Source organism: Sander lucioperca, chromosome 9, assembly GCF_008315115.2.
Source record: "Sander lucioperca isolate FBNREF2018 chromosome 9, SLUC_FBN_1.2, whole genome shotgun sequence".
Lineage (NCBI taxonomy): Eukaryota > Metazoa > Chordata > Actinopteri > Perciformes > Percidae > Sander > Sander lucioperca.
The window spans coordinates 21144513-21164512 of record NC_050181.1 but is presented as its reverse complement, the minus strand read 5'-3'; the positions used below and the strand labels follow the sequence as shown (position 1 = coordinate 21164512).

The window sequence follows — 20000 nt, the reverse complement described above, 5'->3', positions numbered from 1 at the left end:
AGTCGAGCCGTACGCCGGAGAGGAGGTCAAGAGGGAGCGGAGTACATTCTACCAGAAGAGGAGGAAGGAGGAGGAAGAGGAGGAGGAAGAGGAGGGGTCAGCGGCGCGGAGGAAAGGGGTGGAGGAGGGGTGGGGGGGGGGGGGTGGGGGAGGATCTCCCTGAATGAAGGAAGAGCTCTGGGAGTCGTTTCCTCCCCGCCGCGATGGAGCGACGCGAGGAATGAGGGCGGATGGTGAGAGCAGGGAGCAGCAGCAGCAGCAGCAGCAGCAGTGGAGGAGGAGGGGGGGGTGCAGCGGCGGCCGGGCGTCGCGGCCGGAGCCGCCAGCGCTCCCGGAGGACGCGGCGGCTGTCGGCCAACTGCCCCGGCGCCGACAAGATGTCCCCCGGCTCGAAGAAGCTGGAGTGTTTCTCGCCCATGCTGTGCCACTGCAAGGTGGCCTGCACCAACAGCACCATCTCGCTTATGTTCGGCTGCAAGGTGGGTGGAAACATCTGGGCAGCTGGCGGCTCGGGGAGATCCTCGCCGCGGTTTTTGGGGGTTCACGTGCACGTGTGAGGTCGCAGCATCAGCGTTCGCTTGTTTGTTTATGAAACTGTAATTACAGAACGTAAAGTATCCAAGCTGAAAGCAGAGTTTGACGCATTTTCGCTGAACATTAAGTTTGTTTTTAAGGTGTTTTTAAGTATTTTATACGCTAAAATCAATGTCTTCATTCATAAATATGTCCTCATTGGTGTAAAATGACCTCTGCCAATGATCTGACTTCTCCTCGTAAGCGAAGAATTTCTTATCTGTATTTACATTGGACGGGCAAGTCCAAGGAGGCTTCCATGTCGTTCTGCAAATTTGAAAAACTATAATGGCTGAGAGGGACATAGAGCACTAGCCGACCTGTCTAGTTAATCCACAACGCATTTCGTTCAGAGCCAGCGTCACGTGACTGAAACCAGCTGAAACGGAGAAGGAGATCAGTGAGAGGCGTTTGTCACCGCCCCGGCAAATTTGAAAGCCTGCACTGCACTTTAGTTCATAATGGAGGATCATACTCATGCCGAGCCACGGGAGAAGGAAGCCTATTGGAAGACATGTTCTCGTAGCTTCTTGGTACATAACGGCTACCGTAGTTGCAACACGCATTTGAAAAAGCGAGGCGCTAGAGAGCACTATTCGTTTGAATGCAAAACCGCTAGACGGGAGGAATTCCTACACAGTGTACCTTTTTAAAAGACTAGTATCGTATCTCCACAGCAATGTGGAGTAAGATCTGGCTAGACCACAAATGCATTCTGGGATAGGAGAAGAAATAACGCTGTGGGTTGTTTTGCATTTGCATGCTTTGAACCAATCAAAATGGTTTTGGGCGGCGCTAAGCTCCGTACGCAGTGACGGTGGCACTGCTAAATAGTCTCAGGAAGGAACTTGTTCTGGTGGAACATTTGCACCTTGCAAAAGAAAAGACGCCACATCCAATATTAAATGAAGTTAACTGTTCATATAATCCAGTACCGTGAGCTATTTAAATTAGCTGATACATGGTTACACCTCATTGATCTTACCAGTGTATCTCCGTGTGTACTTCGTCCACATCAATCCCACCAATCAGTCCCAGTTAGAGAGGAAATGCCCTAAACATATTCTTTGTAAATCTTTACAATTATTCCCTGAAAGAACCGAGCAGACCTGCCTTGTTGCACCGTCCAAATGTTCTTCACAACTTGACATTTTCAGCGTGTAGCTCGCTAGCTCGGAGTTTGTTGTTTCCCAAAAAGAACAGTTTGAGAACGGCCGCACACAGAGAGAGAGGTGAGGCAATTATCCTGGAAATGTACTTCCGTTGATCCAGACTATAAAAAGACTAACGCTGCGTTTTCTCAGGCAGCCTTTTCAATTGCAGCGCCCTTGTATCGGTCACGTGTACCGTGTACCGTGGGCCATGTATCCTTAGCTGTGTATCGTGGGCCGTGTATCCTGAGCCGTGTATCCTGAGCCGTGTATCCTGAGCTGTGTATCCTGAGCCGTGTATCCTGAGCCGTGTATCCTTAGCTGTGTATCCTTAGCTGTGTATCCTGAGCTGTGTATCCTTAGCTGTGTATCCTTAGCTGTGTATCCTGAGCTGTGTATCCTTAGCTGTGTATCCTGAGCCGTGTATCCTTAGCTGTGTATCCTTAGCTGTGTATCCTGAGCTGTGTATCCTTAGCTGTGTATGCTGAGCTGTGTATCCTTAGCTGTGTATCGTGAGCCGTGTATCCTGTGCCGTGTACCGTGGGCCGTGTATCCTGTGCCGTGTACCGTGAGCCGTGTATTGTGGGCCGTGTATCCTTAGCTGTGTATCCTGAGCCGTGTATCCTGTGCCGTGTACCCTGAGCCATGTATCGTGAGCCGTGTATCCTTAGCTGTGTATTGTGGGCCGTGTATCCTGTGCCGTGGACCGTGGGCCATGTATCGTGGGCCATGTATCGTGGATTGTATCGTGAAGTAGCCTGTGATTCCCATCCCTAGTTTTGGTGGTGTTGATATACATTTCTACCAGTTTCTATCTGGCCTATCACAATCTATTTGATCATTTTTCTACTCCTGTAACACTTTGCTGCGTAAAAAGTTGTGTTTAATTCAGTTTGAATACGCATTGTGAGCAACTAGGTAGTAACATTACTGCAATTCTACTACTTAAACAAATTCCCTACACTTCCCATAATGCATCATAATAGCTGGGTTTGTCAGGTGTGTTTTGTTAAAGGCAGCTCTTTAAAACATTATCCTTGCAGGTCAACTAAAATGTCTTTAAACCCTGAAAATGGGTTATAACACTTAGTTTAATCAGAAAAAGTAAATGACTGCTGATTCTTTTTCTTTACTGTCAGTTTGCGATATTTAACCCAACAACTTATTTTGGTAGTTTTTTCCGTCTTTTCTGTCCGTTACAACATTGTACTCATGAAGTTAATAGCTGATGTTTTTGAACATGGTGTCCAAGAGACAATAAGACACAATTTAGCAATTTAGACAGAAAAAAAAGTCATATTTTGGGTCATAACTGAAGCAGCAGATGCGGGGTATATCCTGATTTGCAGTCCATATTACGGAGCAAAATTGAAAACATCCAAACAGCGGGTTGACAAAATTTTAAAGCCGATATGTTTGTCAGTGTCCACACAGAACCTCAACACACAAGCGCCAACACAGCAACAACGCGGCTGCAGTGAAACGGGTTTATTCCTGCTGCTTTTGAATTGATATTTTTACATCACAGGAATATGAGAAGTAAAAGCGATGCCAGAGCAGAGACCTGTGTGGGTGAGACAGAGAAAACGCTGCGGGGCAGAGAAGAGAAGCATGTCGCACAGAAACACAGGCGAGCTGAGAAATCAGAACACATTTCCCTCAACTAAATCCTTAAAACGATCAAAATTTAAACCAGCTTCTGCTCCCAAACAGCTGAGGGGGGGAAGAGCTGTTAACTCGTTTGTCTCCGAGCGACTGCGTTAGTTGTTTGACCTGATGTGACACGATAGGCCACCCAGCGCCGCTCCTCATCTCTGCCTCAGTCAGCCGGCCAATCGGAGGCTCTGATTGCAGCAGCGCTGAGGTTGTGATTGGCTGGCGGAAGTGAAACCCTGGCAGGCACGTGCATATGTGGTCAACATGTGCTCTGCAGGGAAACGCCAACGAACCGAAAGTAAAATGTGCTGATGGAGAGGAATACAGAAACTGAATGGAATCTGACATTTGTTTGAGATATCATAGTAAATACAGACATGGGAGTGCATTGATCTCGACTATCTTGAGTTTAAATGTTTTGATGTGATTATCCAGTGCATCTGTCTTGAATATTTGGCTTCAGAAATGGGCCTGGATGGTGTACTTGTGGTGTACATTTCATTTAAATAATAGCTAATAAGCTGGGTCACACGAAATCTAGAGGATGGAGAATTACGGATACATTTCTGCAAATGTTAAACGAATACAAAATAGATTTCAGACTGTTAAAACATGTTTACCCCGAGCTGAAAAACAGCATATTTTTATTCTGGATCACAGATTCAGTTAGGGTCTGTTGGGGACTGGTAATAAGTAAGATAAACATTGAGGGCCCTATTTTAACGTTCTAAGAGCACGGTGTGAAGCGCCTGGCGCAGGTGCGTTTAAGGCGTGTCCAAATCAAACGCGCCTGGCTTTTAAAGGGAATGGGAGATGATCTCTGATTGGTTGATTCTTCATTCCTTTCCTTCTTTCCTTCCCTCCTTACACACTTACCTAAAACCTACATAGTCTAGATCTGCAAACATGAATGGATGAGTTATCAACTATTACATTAATCTCCAACTACTTTGATAATCAGTTGGAGTCATTTTTTATGTACAATCAGGTAAACTTGTGTGATGTCAGCTTGTTAAACATGAATATGTTCTAGTTTCTAGATTTTGGACACAACCTTTCTGTGCAATTGTACTAGCTGGATTTGGAAGCTCTAAACGCACCTGCACCAGGCGCTTCACGCCGTGCACTTAGATGGTTAAAATAGGGCCCTGAGTAGGGTTGGGTACCGAAAAGCGGTGCCAATAGGGCACCGGTTCCGACGTAAACGGTAGTAACGAGACCGAATAAGAATGAAAGTTTCGGTGCCTTATTTCGGTGCCTGACTTCTTTTTTCAGAAGCATCGCTGCACGGGACGCTACGTTAGCGTTAGCTAGCAGCTGGATTAAACCCAACGGTTAAAATGCTGACAGCTTACGTTAAGCGGTGTAACGTGTGACTGTATTTCCCTGGAGAGGATTCCAACAGCGGGACGTAACGGTCTGACTGCAGCTGGCGCTGTCAGAAACAGACGGTGCGTTCACTTGGAACTCGCCTCGCCAGTCTCGTGGTGCATTCAAAGTTATTGTAAAATACCCTTTTCCCATCTGGTGCTTGTTTTAGCAGTTTTATTATTAATCAATCATTTAATGTTGACTATATGGCCTTAGCAATAAACAAGCCGGTCTTTAATGTTGTTTTGTGCTCCTTTTTTATATTTTATATTATATACATTATAACTATATCTGAGTACGGTGCAGAGCTCTGTGTTGACCTCTGACCCTGAGGAACGTGCTCAGATGACTGCATGGAGCAGGATGATTGGTATCTTCTGTTAATCTGAAGGGATCTGGGAGCCGACTCTCTTAAATCTCCACAGCCTGTGATTGGCTGCTCTGCCGTACCTTCTGCCCCGTGACAGTTTGATGGTAGCTGGTCTTAATTAAGTCCCATTGATCAGCTGCCATCGACCGCTCTCGCGCCACCATACGCTCAATAGACCGTGCCGGAAGTTATCAATCGTGGAGCCCTAAATTCACAGAAGAATCTGAATGTTTGTGTTTACAAATACACCAGCTGGTCAGGACAGATCCAGGGTGTGATAACGCTGAGCAGAAACCTCCGTTCATTCACGTCAGAGTAAAGCTGCAAAGATTATTTCATTAGTTGTCAACCATTTAATCAATCGCCAACCATTTTGATAATCAGTTGGAGTCATTTTTATGATGAAACAGGTCAACTGGTGTGATGTCATCTTGTTAAATGTGAATATTTTCCAGTTTCCTCTCTCCTCTGGGACAGGAAACTGGATATCTTTGAGTTGTGGACAAAACAAGACATTTGAGGATGTCATTTTGGGCTTTTGGGAAACACTGATCCACATTTTTCAGGTTACACTTCAGTTGATCTTCTCTCTGTAGAGTTAACAGTCTTGTCTTTGTCTCTCCGTCTACTATCTTGTTCAAAATTAGCAAACATTGGGGCGGCCTCTAGCTCACCCAGTAAGAGCCTTCACCCCATGTTGCCTGAGTCCTGCAGCGGCCCAGGTTCGAATCCGACCTGCGGCCCTTTGCTGCGTGTCATCCCCTATCTCTCTCGCCCCCTTTCATGTCTATCCACTGTCACTATAATAAAGGGAAAAGCCCCCAAAAAATAATCTTTAAAAAAAAAACATTTCCTCCATTTCTACGTCTTTTCTGCATCAAACGGCATCAAAAAGCAACACAAACATTTGGATCAGGGTTTAAAATTGGCACCATCCACCAGCCAAATGCTGGTAAAACATGCAAGCTGCTTGTAGATTTGCTTCACTAACCAGCAGGGATGCACCGAATCCAGGATTCAGCTTTGGATTGGGCTGAATATTGGGCTTTTTGACGGGGTTGGGTTTCTGCTGAACCTTAGAATTTTTCTCCCAGGGAACCGAACCCTACGCTTGCACTACGCGCTACGCTGGTCGCCGTAATGACGGCGCCGTTGATTACGGGAAGGTGTTTACGTAGGTGGAGCGTTCAATGCAGTAGGCTGTGAGAAAGTGGAAATGGAACTGGTGAGCAGAAAAAGTGTAGTTTGGCAGTACTTTCAGTCAAAAGAAGACCATTCAAGTCCAGCTACATGTTCAATTTGCAATGCTGATTAGTCTGGTGGTGGCGAGGACCCTAAACTATACACAACATCACCGCTGTTACAACATCTGGTATCAAACATCTGGAAGAATACGAGTTGTGATGAAGGAATCTACAGACAGCAGCCAGAATGCAGCAACTTCAGGTACGGCAAAGGAAGGACAGTCACTGTTTACTTCATTAATGAGTTTACTGTGTTCATGGACTGAAGATGGGAGGAGGATTCAGCAGAATCTCAACCAGTGGATTCAGTATTCGGCCGAACCCCAAAAATCTGGATTCCGTGCATCCCTACTTACCAGCCAACAAAACAATGGTAATCTGTGGTCAAATATGAATGGCTGGTGGACGAAAAAGTTAATTTTGAACCCTGCATAGGAAGCCTAGGAAGTTTCTGTTGTGGAACATAAAGTCGGTGGTTGGTAGTGAGTCTTAACCATAGTGTACATGTCGGAGAAGGATGGAGGACCGAGGGGGGTTGGTCCCTAATGGCAAACTGCTTGTTGAATTTTAAAGGTACACGCCGACTTATTGGGAGCTTATTCCCCGTATCCCCCAGAGTTAGATAAGTCCATACATACCCTTCTCATCGCAGCACCTGAGAAGCCCCGTGGTGAGGAGCAGAGAGTAAGTGGCTTTTCAGGTGTTGCGCTAATCACTCCATGACTAAAACATACACGCCCACTTTCTAAAGCCAAGTGGCGTGTTATCTGTACGCATTTGAAGCTATCCGCATGTATGTCTACGTAAACTGACGTAAACATACACGCCACTTGGCGTGTTATCGCGAGAAGAAAGCAACGGTTGGGTTTAGGAAACGTCACACGCGGGACCCAATCCCCGGTCTCCTGGGTGAAAGTCCTGTGTTTGACCCATCCTCCCCCCCGACCAACCTCCCTGCGCGGATTTTCGTCCTTTCATACTCGCTACGGCGTCAATTCACACGCAATCGCAAGGTAATGTAAGTCAATGGAGGCCAAACGGCATTGATACACACGCTAAAAAGCGAGTATGCGTCTTGATAACACGCCATTAATGGCGTACAAATTGGCGTTAGGCCTGTCACGATAAAAAATTTTGGTGAATGATAAATTGTCCCAGAAATGATTGCGATAGACGAGGCCATTTTTTTAATCTAATATAATGGTAATGGCATAATAATGCAGGTACAGCTTTTCAAAGATCAATCAAATTTTATTTCTAAAGAATATTTAACAACTGGAACTGGAAGACATTTTAAATACCCTCAATAAATGAACAAAATAACCAAAAACATTAAATAAAAATGGACTCTCAGTCTCTGTTAACAAAAAATGGCCATAATAATTTCCATTTCACATCCCATCCCCGAATCGTCCAGAAACCCTTCTCCTCCTGAACACCCTGCTACTGTACATCCGCTCCGTGCTGACGCTCCTATTTATAGCAGCTTTTGGCAGGCAGGAGCCAGCGTTGTGCCTCCTCCTCTTCCTCCTCCTCGTCTCTCTGAGAGCTGTCGAGGAGGAGGAGGAGGCGGCTCTCTTCAGGCAGACAGTGTCATCGCTGGAAACCTCCGCGCTGCCTCCCACATCCACATTTACATCCACAGTGAGTGGGCTCGGCGTCTCGCTGAAGGACACCAAGCTGCTGCACTTGGATGTTTTTTTTTAGAGGTGCAAAGATGAATCGATCAGTTGTCAACTATTACATTAATCACCATCTATTTTCATAATCGGTCTGAGTCATGATTTTTTATGGAAAAAAACAAGCAAGAGAGAGGCCCAGTGTGTAACATTTTTAGTTGTTCATTATCAAAATCTGTGTTGCCCGTTCACAAACTTGTCCTTTTTCATGAATATTTACCTCCACCATCAATTCCAAGTCTTCCTATTGGCTTGACATTTTACATTTGCGTTCACATGAACTGGGGTAGACGCTCCATATTCATGCTCCATCTTGAAATACGTTAGCTGGTAAGAGACATACAGGACATACTGCCCCACCTGTGTGTGTGTGTGTGTGTGTGTGTGTGTGAGGGACATACAGGACATACTGCTCACATGATAAACTCACAGGTGCTGCAAATGGGTATCGTAGCTTCCCGGCCCCCGGCTAGTTTGAAGAAGGAAACGTGGAGGACCACACGTATTCAAAATCCAAATTTCAGGAACAGGAGTCTTCTTGAAAAGAGCAAGAAACTGGCTTTTTGAAGCGTAAATACGTACTTTGAACTACGTGGGAGAGAGTTGATTGATACATGATCTCAACGCTAGATGGGAAAAATTTCCACACATTGGACCTTTAAACTTGTGTGATGTCAGCTTGTTAAATGTGAATATTTTCTAGTTTCCTCTCTCCTCTGGGACAGGAAACTGAATATCTTTGAGTTTTTGACAAAACAAGACATTTGAGGATGTCAGCTTGGGCTTTTTGGGAAACACTGATCCACATTTGAGAGACCAATCAACTCATCCATTCATCCATATAACAATCCACATATTAATAGTTAGTTGCAGCCCTAATGTGTTTACAAAATGCTCACAGTGTAGTTTGCGTTAACAACCTTTTAGATCGGTTTCAAATCTTAATATCAGGCGCTGAAATGTCAACAACTCCCAATGATGCTCCGCAGCCAAAGTGCAGCTTTGGGTAGCGTTTGGATTTTTACGATTCCTAAACCGATTCTTGAAAAACTGAAAAATGACATCAAAGAAAGGATCTTTTATAGAGTTTTAAAAAAAAATTGAAAATCATTTTTCAATGTCACCTATCACACAACTACAATAATTTAACAATAAATAACAGTTACACCATTAACAAGTAACAACTAAATAAATGTTGAGTTGTTGAAAGGGAAAATATGGCATTTTAAAAGTAGCCTACATTTACGGTAGCTAGCTAACGGTAGACTACTGAGAAAGTGATATTTTTGCGTCCGTTTCGGAGCGATGGAGGGAAAATATTTCAGTCGAAACATTAAGTGGAACCGAAGTGTGCGTTCTAATCTGGTCTGATTCCTACCGGTTGCGTAGGTTTCGGTACCCAACCCTATTTATGCCGCGTTCTATTTACCTCGCAACTCGTTTTTAACGAGGTCAAAGTCGTAAACACGCCCCGTGACTAGGGTTGGGTATTGTGTGTTTTTTTTTCCAATACCGGTGCTAAAGCGGTACTTTTAAAACGGTGCCGGTGCCTAAACGGTGCCTGGACAGATACTTTTTAAGAAAGTAAAAAAAAAAAAGAAGGGTACTAAACAACAGTCGGCGACATTTAAGAACAACTTGTTTATTACTACGACCATATGGTCAAAATTAAATGATTTAATAGTAATGTAATAACTATAACTTATAATAAACAATAACTTATTTCACCAGTAAATTGCTGTTGAATGACAAAAACAACCACCAGATAGTTATAGACAGGTATTTTACATTAACTTTGAATGCACCGCGAGGCTGTAGATTACCAGTTTCAGTGAATGCACCGTCTGTGACGTCGTCATCTGCTGCGCTGCAGAGCAGACTGTTGAAATACAGTCACACTTTACACTGTTTAACGTTAGCTGTCAGCATTTTAACCTGTTTAATCCAGCTGCTAGCTAAAGCTAGGCTAACGTTACCTGCTGTTGAGTGGAGTGGAAAGTCAGGCACCGAAATGTTTGTTCTTATTCGGTCTCGTTACTACCGTTTAGGTTGGAACCGGTGCCCTATTGGCACCGCGTTTCGGTACCCAACCCTACCCGTGACCTCGTATTTCCGAGCTCGGAACCCGTACAACCTCGCAGTAGCGCGAGTTCAAAATTCAACATGGCTGCCCCCTGTATCAACAGTTGTGAAAGCTGCAGTAACATAAAGTTATAAGAACTTCTGTCTTATTTGTGTCTCACTAAATCAGTCGTTCACACAGGCATGTCCAACTTCTATCTGTGGACATGTTGTTACGTTGTTTGCATGCACAGAAAACGGTGTAATGCGTTATCAACTAGTTGCTAACAAGAGCTAACCGGGCTAGAGCTAATGGAAACAATGAAAATCCGACTTTTAAATAGAACGCATTCAACTCGGGGTATGACGTCATTCCCAGTTGCGGCTTCCAAGTTCCGAGGTAAATACAACGCGGCATTATTAGACAGGTTTGAGGCTGCGTGGGCTCCGACGGAGCAGCGTTGTGAGCCGGAAGAGGGAGCTGAACCTAGAGCTGGGCAATATATCGATATTATATTGATATCGTGATATGAGACTAAATCGTCTTAGATTTTGTATACCGTAATATGGCATAAGTGTTGTCTTTTCCTGGTTTTAAAGGCTGCATTACAGTAAAATGTCATTTTCTGAACTTACCAGACTGTTGTAACTGTTCTATTATTTCCCTTTAAGCACTTAGTCATTATATCCACATTACTGATGATTATCATCTCATCAATCTCATTGTGTAAATATTTCGTGAAAGCACCAATAGTCAACACTACAACATCGTTGCGGTATCGATATCGAGGTATTTGGTCAAACATATCGTGATATTTGATTTTCTCCGTATCGCCCAGCTCTAGCTGAACCTGTAGCCCGACTGTTTTCACTCACCTCCTGCTCTCGGTCTGTCGTCCTGGGCTTCATCGTTGTTTTTTCCCCTCGTGTTAGCGTCGTGACGGCTCAGTTCGCCTGAAGCCTCCTGATGCTCCTCCATCTGCTGCTGCTCCGTGGTCATGCAACATTCAGATAGAGCTGTTTGTGTTTCTGTGGATGGGAACAACAGTTACCTAAAAGCCTCCTAAAGATTTGATGAAGCAGCTGCAGGGATGGGAAGTTATTCGACCGGTGAAATTGTCCCGAGGAGCTTATTGAACATCTGAAGATTCAGTGACTTTATTTTTATGCTGACGATGTTGTATACAGCCGCAAACTACACGTTTTATTATAGTCACAGGCCCTATTTTAATGGTCTAAGTGCACGGCGTGAAGCGCCTGGTGCAGGTGTGTTTAGGGCGTGTCCAAATCCACTTTTGCTAGTTTGACGACGGAAAAAAGTGTCCGTGTGCCGGGGTCATGGTTCTAAAGGGTTGTACTTAGTGTCTTCATTAATCAGAGGGGTGTTTTGGGCGTAACATGCAATCAACCAATCAGAGATCATCTCCCATTCCCTTTAAAAGCCAGGCGCGTTTTAGACCTTGGAGCATTGCTATTATGATGGAGGATTTGCACCGTAATATTTGTATTTGAAATCTTCTGCATGTGTGTGTGTGTGTGTGTGTGTGTGCTGCTGTGCGTCCCTGTGTGTGTAACAAGCATAGTGTGCGTGCTGTGCACGAGCCTAGGAGCATTTTACTAATGCTCTGTTAAAATAACAATGAAATGCTGCGTTATTGACTTTAGACCAGGTTTTTGTTGGTCAATGGCGTGATCACTTCCCGCTGCCTCAAGATAGCAATACGCCCAGAATGCACCTGAACACACCTCCCTGTAAGACCAGCACGCCCAGAATGCACCTGAACACACCTCCCTGTAAGACCAGCACGCCCAGAATGCACCTGAACACACCTCCCTGTAAGACCAGCACCCCCAGAATGCACCTGAACACACCTCCCTGTAAGACCAGCATGCCCAGAATGCACCTGAACACACCTTCCTGTAAGACCAGCACGCCCAGAATGCACCTGAACACACCTCCCTGTAAGACCAGCACGCCCAGAATGCACCTGAACACACCTCTCTGTAAGACCAGCACGCCCAGAATGCACCTGAACACACCTCCCTGTAAGACCAGCACGCCCAGAATGCACCTGAACACACCTCCCTGTAAGACCAGCACGCCCAGAATGCACCTGAACACACCTCCCTGTAAGACCATGGGCCACAGATGGGAGCAGGTGCATTTGTTATTTAAACGACGTGGGCGCTGGACGGGAAACTGAACTAGCAAAGACACTTGCGTCTGGCTTTGTGCTGCGCTGCACCGTGTGCCAGATAGGGCCTATATCTCCAGATCAAGGCCGGGTAGAGACTTACTTTTTCTTTTTTTAAGAAGCCGAGAGACGCTCCGTTTCAGTTAGTTCTTCCGTGCGATAATATGCCTTCCAGAAGCTTTGTAATCCAGCCTGGAGCAACAGTGTCTCTGACAATAAGTCCACAATCATGAATCTATATATCAAGTTACGTAATGTGCGAGAGAGATCAGTTTGTGTTTGTGTTTATAGGAACAACAAGCAGCTGGAGGGGTGTGAAGGTTTTTTTTGACTGGTGAAATTATCCCGAGGTGCTCATTGAACATGTGAAGATTCAGTAACTTTTCTCAGGAAGACGATATGAAATAAATGTGTTAGAAAGCAAAGATTTTTTTCTAGGAGACATTTTGGCGAGGGGAGAAAACTGCCGTGGCCATTTTAAAAGATGTGTGGCTTTAGATCTTCGTCTCTGCATTGATGAAAGCACTTTTTCTGTCTCTATGGGAAAGAGTTTAAACTTTGTGTTGTTGCTGTTGTTTTTGGCGCCGTAGCTTCTGTCTGTTTTCTTCGATTTCCTCGTCAAATACCGCTGGAGTGGAGTGGGGAAGGCAGTTATAACCCACGGATGTGCAGACGCTTAATCCGAGCTGACCCCCGTTAAGGTTTAAACATGCATGGATACCCTGGTTACTAAGCGAGTTATCTAGTTCTGTTAACTGGGGAGGAGAGCTCTGATTTTAGCCGGGGTAAGGTGTTAACATGGCGTTTGAGAAACCGGGCTATTGCCAGAAAATGTCTAATAAGGGGAGAACTTCCACTCTCTGGAAACTTCCGGCTTCTGAACTGGTTGCAGTTCCACTCTGGTTCCATATAGGGGGCGCTCACGGGCCACTGCAGAATGAATGGAGCTCTAAAGCTTGTTTTACAGTAACCGCAGCCCAGCTGGTGCGCGCATATGTGACGTCATGAAATCACCGTGACTATTTATACCCGTGCTGGTGGTCGCGGCACTAGTTGCAGTCTTCTCCTGAACAGAGGTGGCGCTAATGAGGAAAGGCTACAGACGTTGCTCTTTCTACTGACTAAAAGAAGAAGAAAAAGGTAAACAACGGCAGAACTGGCTGCAGCATTGACGTCAATGCTGCGATTTCATTGGATGAGCTACTTGGTGGGATCAAGCCTTTCATTCACCGTAAAAGAGCTCATCTTAACCCGGGAAGTTTACCAGAGAGACTAGCGGTCACTCTGAGAGTCCTGGCATCACGTTGCCCTCGAGCTCGTTCAGGCTTCCTGTTTCCGCTTTGCCGCGGAAAAAAAAAAAGAGTGGTGCGCGACCTCGGCTCGCGCGCTATAAATCCGGGCGCCAGGTTGGGAACGGCCAGTATAATTCACCTCTAAGGCAAGGCAAGGCAGGTCAGCTTTATTTGTATAGCTGGCAGCAACGGGGCAATTCAAAGTGCTTTACATAAAAACGATTAAAATGCAAGAATAAAAGTTACAGTGCAGTATAAGAAATTAAACATTAAAGAGCAGTTAGAAACTGTTAAAAAATATAAAAGCAGATAAAATACGAGATTTTGGGCTGCTAGTATGGGACAATGTATAAGCCGTTGCTCTATATACGTAATCCACCCGCAGTCCTTGCCGTTCCTAGAACGGGCCGGTCCCACCGGTCTTACTTTTTAATTTCTCTTTATATGCTTCTATAGATTGTCATACAGTTTCAACAATGCAACTAATGAACAATTATTTAAAGAAAGGCAGCATCAAAAAGAGAGGTCTTCAGCCTTGATTTAAAAGAACTGAGAGTTGCGGCAGATGTGTGGAGCATAAAAACTGAACGCTGTTTCTCCCTGTTTAGTTAGTCTATGGAGCTGTACCCCTCAAAATCCACTTTTCTCAGGATATCATTTTTTGTCTAGTAATTTGAATGTTGCATTCGAAAGGGGAGGCTAAGAAAATACACACTGCTGGGCGTTAGATTTTATAAAGTGGCTTTTTAGTTCTAAAACGCCTTTTAAAATGTCAATGACATCCTACACATCGTACGGCCAGAGATACTGCTTTACAGCAAGCTCTGAGTCTCTTGGTTCTGCTTCGGATGCCGTCAAGCGGGACCTCTGGTCGTAATCAGTCCTTCACTGACCAATCAGCATTCATTAGCAGAATGCTAGCGCGTTATGGGCAACAACAACTCAACCTGTAAGAAATCAAAAGGACATAAGTGCTCGTTCATTCAACTTTCGACCTATAATCCATGTTGAACTTGCAAAAACTACAATCAAATCTGAGATTTCTCAACGACAATCAGGCGAAAGAGACATATTTAGCCGTCTAGCTCCATAGAGTCCCATTCATTTAGCTGTCTAGCGCCATAGACTCCCATTCATTTAGCTGTCTAGCGCCATAGACTCCCATTCATTTAGCCGTCTAGCTCCATAGACTCCCATTCATTTAGCATCTAGCTCCATAGACTCCCATTCATTTAGCCGTCTAGCTCCATAGACTCCCATTCATTTAGCCGTCTAGCTCCATAGACTCCCATTCATTTAGCATCTAGCTCCATAGACTCCCATTCATTTAGCCGTCTAGCTCCATAGACTCCCATTCATTTAGCATCTAGCTCCATAGACTACCATTCATTTAGCGTCTAGCTCCATAGACTCCCATTCATTTAGCGTCTAGCTCCATAGACTCCCATTCATTTAGCCGTCTAGCTCCATAGACTCCCATTCATTTTGCACTCGCCTGCGATCACCCCCAGTGGAACTCTGGTGGAACTGCAACCAAATTCGGTCCAATGGGGCTGAATAAGGAGTGAACAGGCTCTCCGTAGATGGGCTCTGGTATTGCCTTAACCTGAATATAATCGTGTTTTTAAACTGCATGGAAACTCACCGAGTGTGGGATTTTGACAAAACATGTTCCCAGATTGTTGCCCCCTCATTCCCTACCTTCACATCGTGTTCCCTTGGACCTACATGTGCTGTTCTTGTGCCGTTGTTTGTTCAGATTCACACCTCCTGGATGTGGAGGTGGTCTCCGGCTGCTCCTGCTGTCATCGTCCTTCATGAATTAACCAAATGTTGGGTCAGCGAGCTGGCAGCTTTCAGCCTCTCCGCCTGATGAATGGAGCCGTTGCCCTTCACACGTCGTTTGTTGGCTCGCTGTGGACCGCTCTGTCAACGTGGCGGGCCATGTCTTCTCTCTGAAGGAAAAACAAAAAGCAGAATGAATTGGAAATTATGTCGACTTTAAAGTAGGGTTAGGGTTAACAGCATAAAAAAACAAAATGCATATAAGTTACATTTATTTGATACTACATTTTCTTAAATACTGTGGTTTGCTGCAGTGGCTTACAGTCTCATCACATGACTGTGTGTCACACTGTGAACAGACTGATTGCCCCTTGAAGATTAAAACGTAGAATTTAATGCATTTTACGGCTTCTTGATTATGCAAATGGTTGATTTTTTTTGGACATGTTCAATGCAAGCTTTTTATCCACTTAGTGTTTTTTTTTAAGCGTAACTTTGGCGCTTTTTACATAATGTCGGCGCATTCTAGCGAGATGGCATTCAGGAACGGACCGAATTTTGAGAATCCAACTAACAAATTTTTTTCTGCTGTGGAGTTGAAGCGCAGTTTTCTGCCGATATTTTCTTTCAACTAAAGCAAAAGATCTCTGAGGGCCCTATTTTAACGGTCACGCCGTGAAGCGCCTGGTGCAGGTGTGTTTAGGGCGTGTCCAAATCCACTTTTGCTAGTTTGACGGCAGAAAAAAGGGTCCGTGCGGCGGGCGCATGGTTCTAAAGGGTTGTACTTAGTGTCTTCATTAATCAGAGGGGTGTTTTGGGCGTAACATGCAATCAACCAATCAGAGATCATCTCCCATTCCCTTTAAAAGCCAGGCGCGTTTGGACCTTGGAGCATTGCTGTTATGATGGAGGATTTGCACTGTAATATTTTTATTTGTAATCTTCTGCATGTGTGAGTGCTGCTGTGTGTGTAACAAGCATAGTGTGTGCGCGCTGTGCACGAGCCTAGGAGCATTTTACTAATGCTCTGTTAAAATAATGAAATGCTGCGTTATTGACTTTAGACCAGGTTTTTGTTGGTCAATGGTGCCATCACTTGCCTCAAGATAGCAATACACCCAGAATGCACCTGAACACACCTCCCTGTAAGACCAGCACGCCCAGAATGCACCTGAACACACCTCCCTGTAAGACCAGCACGCCCAGAATGCACCTGAACACACCTCCCTGTAAGACCAGCACGCCCATGGGCCACAGATGGGTTCAGGTGCATTTGTTATTTAAACGACGTGGGCGCTGGACGGGAAACTGACAACTGCGTCGGTCTTAAACTAGCAAAGACACTTGTGTTGCAGCCTTTCTCGATGTGTTAATTCCACCACTTGATATTTCGATGACGATCAAAAAACTGATATATTGTGCAGCCCTAATCTAAACCACAACATGTTCCACGCTGGTTTGATTTGACCGAAGATGACATATGACGGTGGAAACCTGTTACCCAGCAACGCCGTTTTGACCGTCTGTCTGCTTTCTCTCCTGTTCCAGAAGTACAGGCACAACGATGAGGACTCGTCCCCTCAGGACCAGAGCTCTCCCCAGCTGACGGAGGAGGTGGGGGGGCCGGAGCTGGTCCAGGTAGCCGAGAAGAACCTTTCCCAGATCGAGAATGTGCACGGATACGTCACGCACGCCCACATCTCGCCCATGAAGGTAGGAGACGGAGTCAGCTTCCTTTTCTGTCTCTTAACGCTCTCTTCTCTCTCTCTCTCTCTCTCTCTCTCTCTCTCTCTCTCTCTCTCTCTCTCTGTCGGTCTCTTTATTTGGTCATTAACAACTTTACTGGCATTAAATTGACACACACACACAGACACACACACAGAGACACACACACACACACACACACACACACACACAGACACACACACACACACACACACACACACAAACAGACAGACAGAGACACACACACACACACACACACACAGAGACACACACACAGACACACACACACACACACACACACAGACAGACAGAGACACACACACAGACAGACAGAGACACACACACACACACACACAGAGACACACACACACACACACACACACACACACACACACAGACAGACAGAGACACACACACACACACACACACACACACACACACACAGACAGAGACACACACACACACAGACACACACACACACACACACACACACACACACACACACACACACACACACACTGCCAGTCAGGTTTGTGTTGGAAGCCAGTTAAGTCTTTCTGCCCGTTTTATGTCTTTCTTCTCTCTTCATTTCTATACATTTACCAATGAATATATTTCTGTCCATCTCCATCCATCAACACACACACACACACCACACACCACACACCACACACGCACACACACACACACACACACACATAAAGACACGCACGCCCTAACCGCCAGTCCGGTCTCTGCAGGTGAACACCAGTTTACTTTCCTGTGTGTGCGTTGCAGGTGAGCAGCAGGTCACACTGAGACTTTAAGGTTCCCCAAAACAAGAAGTAAACACTGAAATGGGAAAGTGGGTTTTTGTGTCTCTTTGTGGTACTTTTGCCTTTCTTGTTCACATCATTTTGGCCCGTTTATAATCACCATATCTGTGTCTAAAACGTTGGAAAAGCTAGAGCAGATCATACATAACTAGCACTCAAAAAGCTTGGACGCTTAACAGGAGGCTCTAGTTGCATTATGGGAAATGTAGGATCAAGAGTTTTTGGAGTTTGACCGTAACTAGAGACTCAACCAGAGAGGATATCTCCAGACTAACATTATGAAAGTGAAATACTAAATTATTGGAGTAGTTCTTTTACTTTGTGCTTTGGGAACCTGCGATGGAGATTTGTCATTTATTTTGACATTTTACCAACTATTTCATGAATGAAATTGTTCTTTGCAGCCCACACACACACACACACACACACACACACACAGAGACGCACACACACGCAGACACACAGACACACACACAGACACCAGACACACACACGCACACGCACGCAGACACACACAAAAACACACGCACGCACACACACATACAGAGACACACACATAAAGAGAGACACACGCGCATATACACACACACACACACACACACACACAGACACACATAAAGATAGACACACGCGCATACACACACACACATACATTAAGAGAGACATGCGCACGCACACACACAGTCACACACATGCACACACATACAGAGACACACACGCACGCACACAGACACACACATATAGAGACACACGCGCACACAAACACACACAGACACACACAGAGACAAACGCACGCACAGACACACACACACACACACACACACAGACACACACACACAGACAAAAGCACACATGCAGACACACAGACACAAACACACACACAGACACACACAGAGACAAACGCACGCACAGACACACACGCATGCATACACACACACACAGACAAAAGCACACATGCAGACACACAGGGACAAACGCACGCACATACACACACACACACACACACACACACACACACACACACACACACTGAGACTCAAAGTTTAAGAAAACGAGAAGCTGTGGACTGAGATCCAGTTAGAGGAAGTAAAGTGGAAGAACAGAAGTCGTTTGAATCAACTAATCGTGACTTTTAAAAGCTGACATTAGTGACACCACTTCAATCAGTTTCAGCCTTTTATTCAGCACAATACAGGAGGAAGATCTCCTTTTTAGCGGCTAAAAAACTGCTGTCTGTCTCTGCAGATTAGCTAAGATGTGATATTTCACCGGGGTTAACACACACATGTTCAGGCTGCTGAAGCCATGGTAACGGGGAACAGGGCCGACGTGCTCAGGCTGCACTCGGCTGCCATCGTGTGGCGTTCAGGCGTACTGACTGACTAAACCTCTGAGGTTATATCCTTAAATGTTGCTGCCCCATTCAGACCTGATAACTACCATTACTTAACCTTCATCAACAGGGAAACAATGTGAACATATGAGGTCTCTAAAACCTCTGAGTTCTTCTACATCTATTATATATTTCTATGAGACCTTTCAAAACAAAAACCTGAACATACAAGGAGTTGTTGTTGAAGTTTTGGTGCACAACAGAAAACATAGATGGAGAAATAAATGGAAAAGTACTGAAGACTACAGTCTAACGTAAACATAGAAAAGAAAGATATAAAGTATGAACTAATACTGTAACGTGTGTCTTCCTTATATTGTTGTGTGTCTGTGTGTCTGTCTGTGTCTGTGTGTGTGTGTGTGTGTGTGTGTCTATATATGGGGGGTTGTGTGTGTGTGTGTGTGTGTGTGTGTCTGTCTGCGTGTGTGTGTGTGTCTGTCTGTGTGTGTGTGTGTCCGTGTGTGTGTGTGTGTGTGTCTATGTGTGTTTTTGCATGTGTTGTGGGTGTCTGTGTGTCTGTCTGTGTGTGTGCGTGTGTTTGTGCGTATATGTGTGTGTGTGTGTGTGTGTGTCTGCGTGGGTGTCTGTGTGTGTCTGTGTTTGTGCGTATATGTGTGTGTGTGTGTGTGTGTGTGTGTGTGTGTGTGTGTGTCTGCGTGGGTGTCTGTGTTTGTGCGTATATGTGTGTGT

At 45.1% G+C, this 20000-nt stretch overlaps 1 protein-coding gene across 12 annotated transcripts in view; it reads left to right on the top strand.

The window, feature by feature from the left end:
• The window catches only part of LOC116052734 (discs large homolog 1-like protein), a 186833-nt gene that overhangs the window by 77905 nt on the left and 88928 nt on the right, over nt 1-20000 (top strand). For 10 of the 12 annotated variants that reach the window (XM_036005207.1, XM_036005206.1, XM_036005209.1 and 7 more), the window contains one exon: nt 16926-17090. In XM_036005207.1, the coding sequence (XP_035861100.1) occupies nt 16926-17090 (165 nt within the window). Of the gene's footprint in view, nt 1-141; nt 480-16925; nt 17091-20000 lie in introns of those variants that run through there. The other 2 variants (XM_036005211.1, XM_036005215.1) reach the window with 2 other exon arrangements.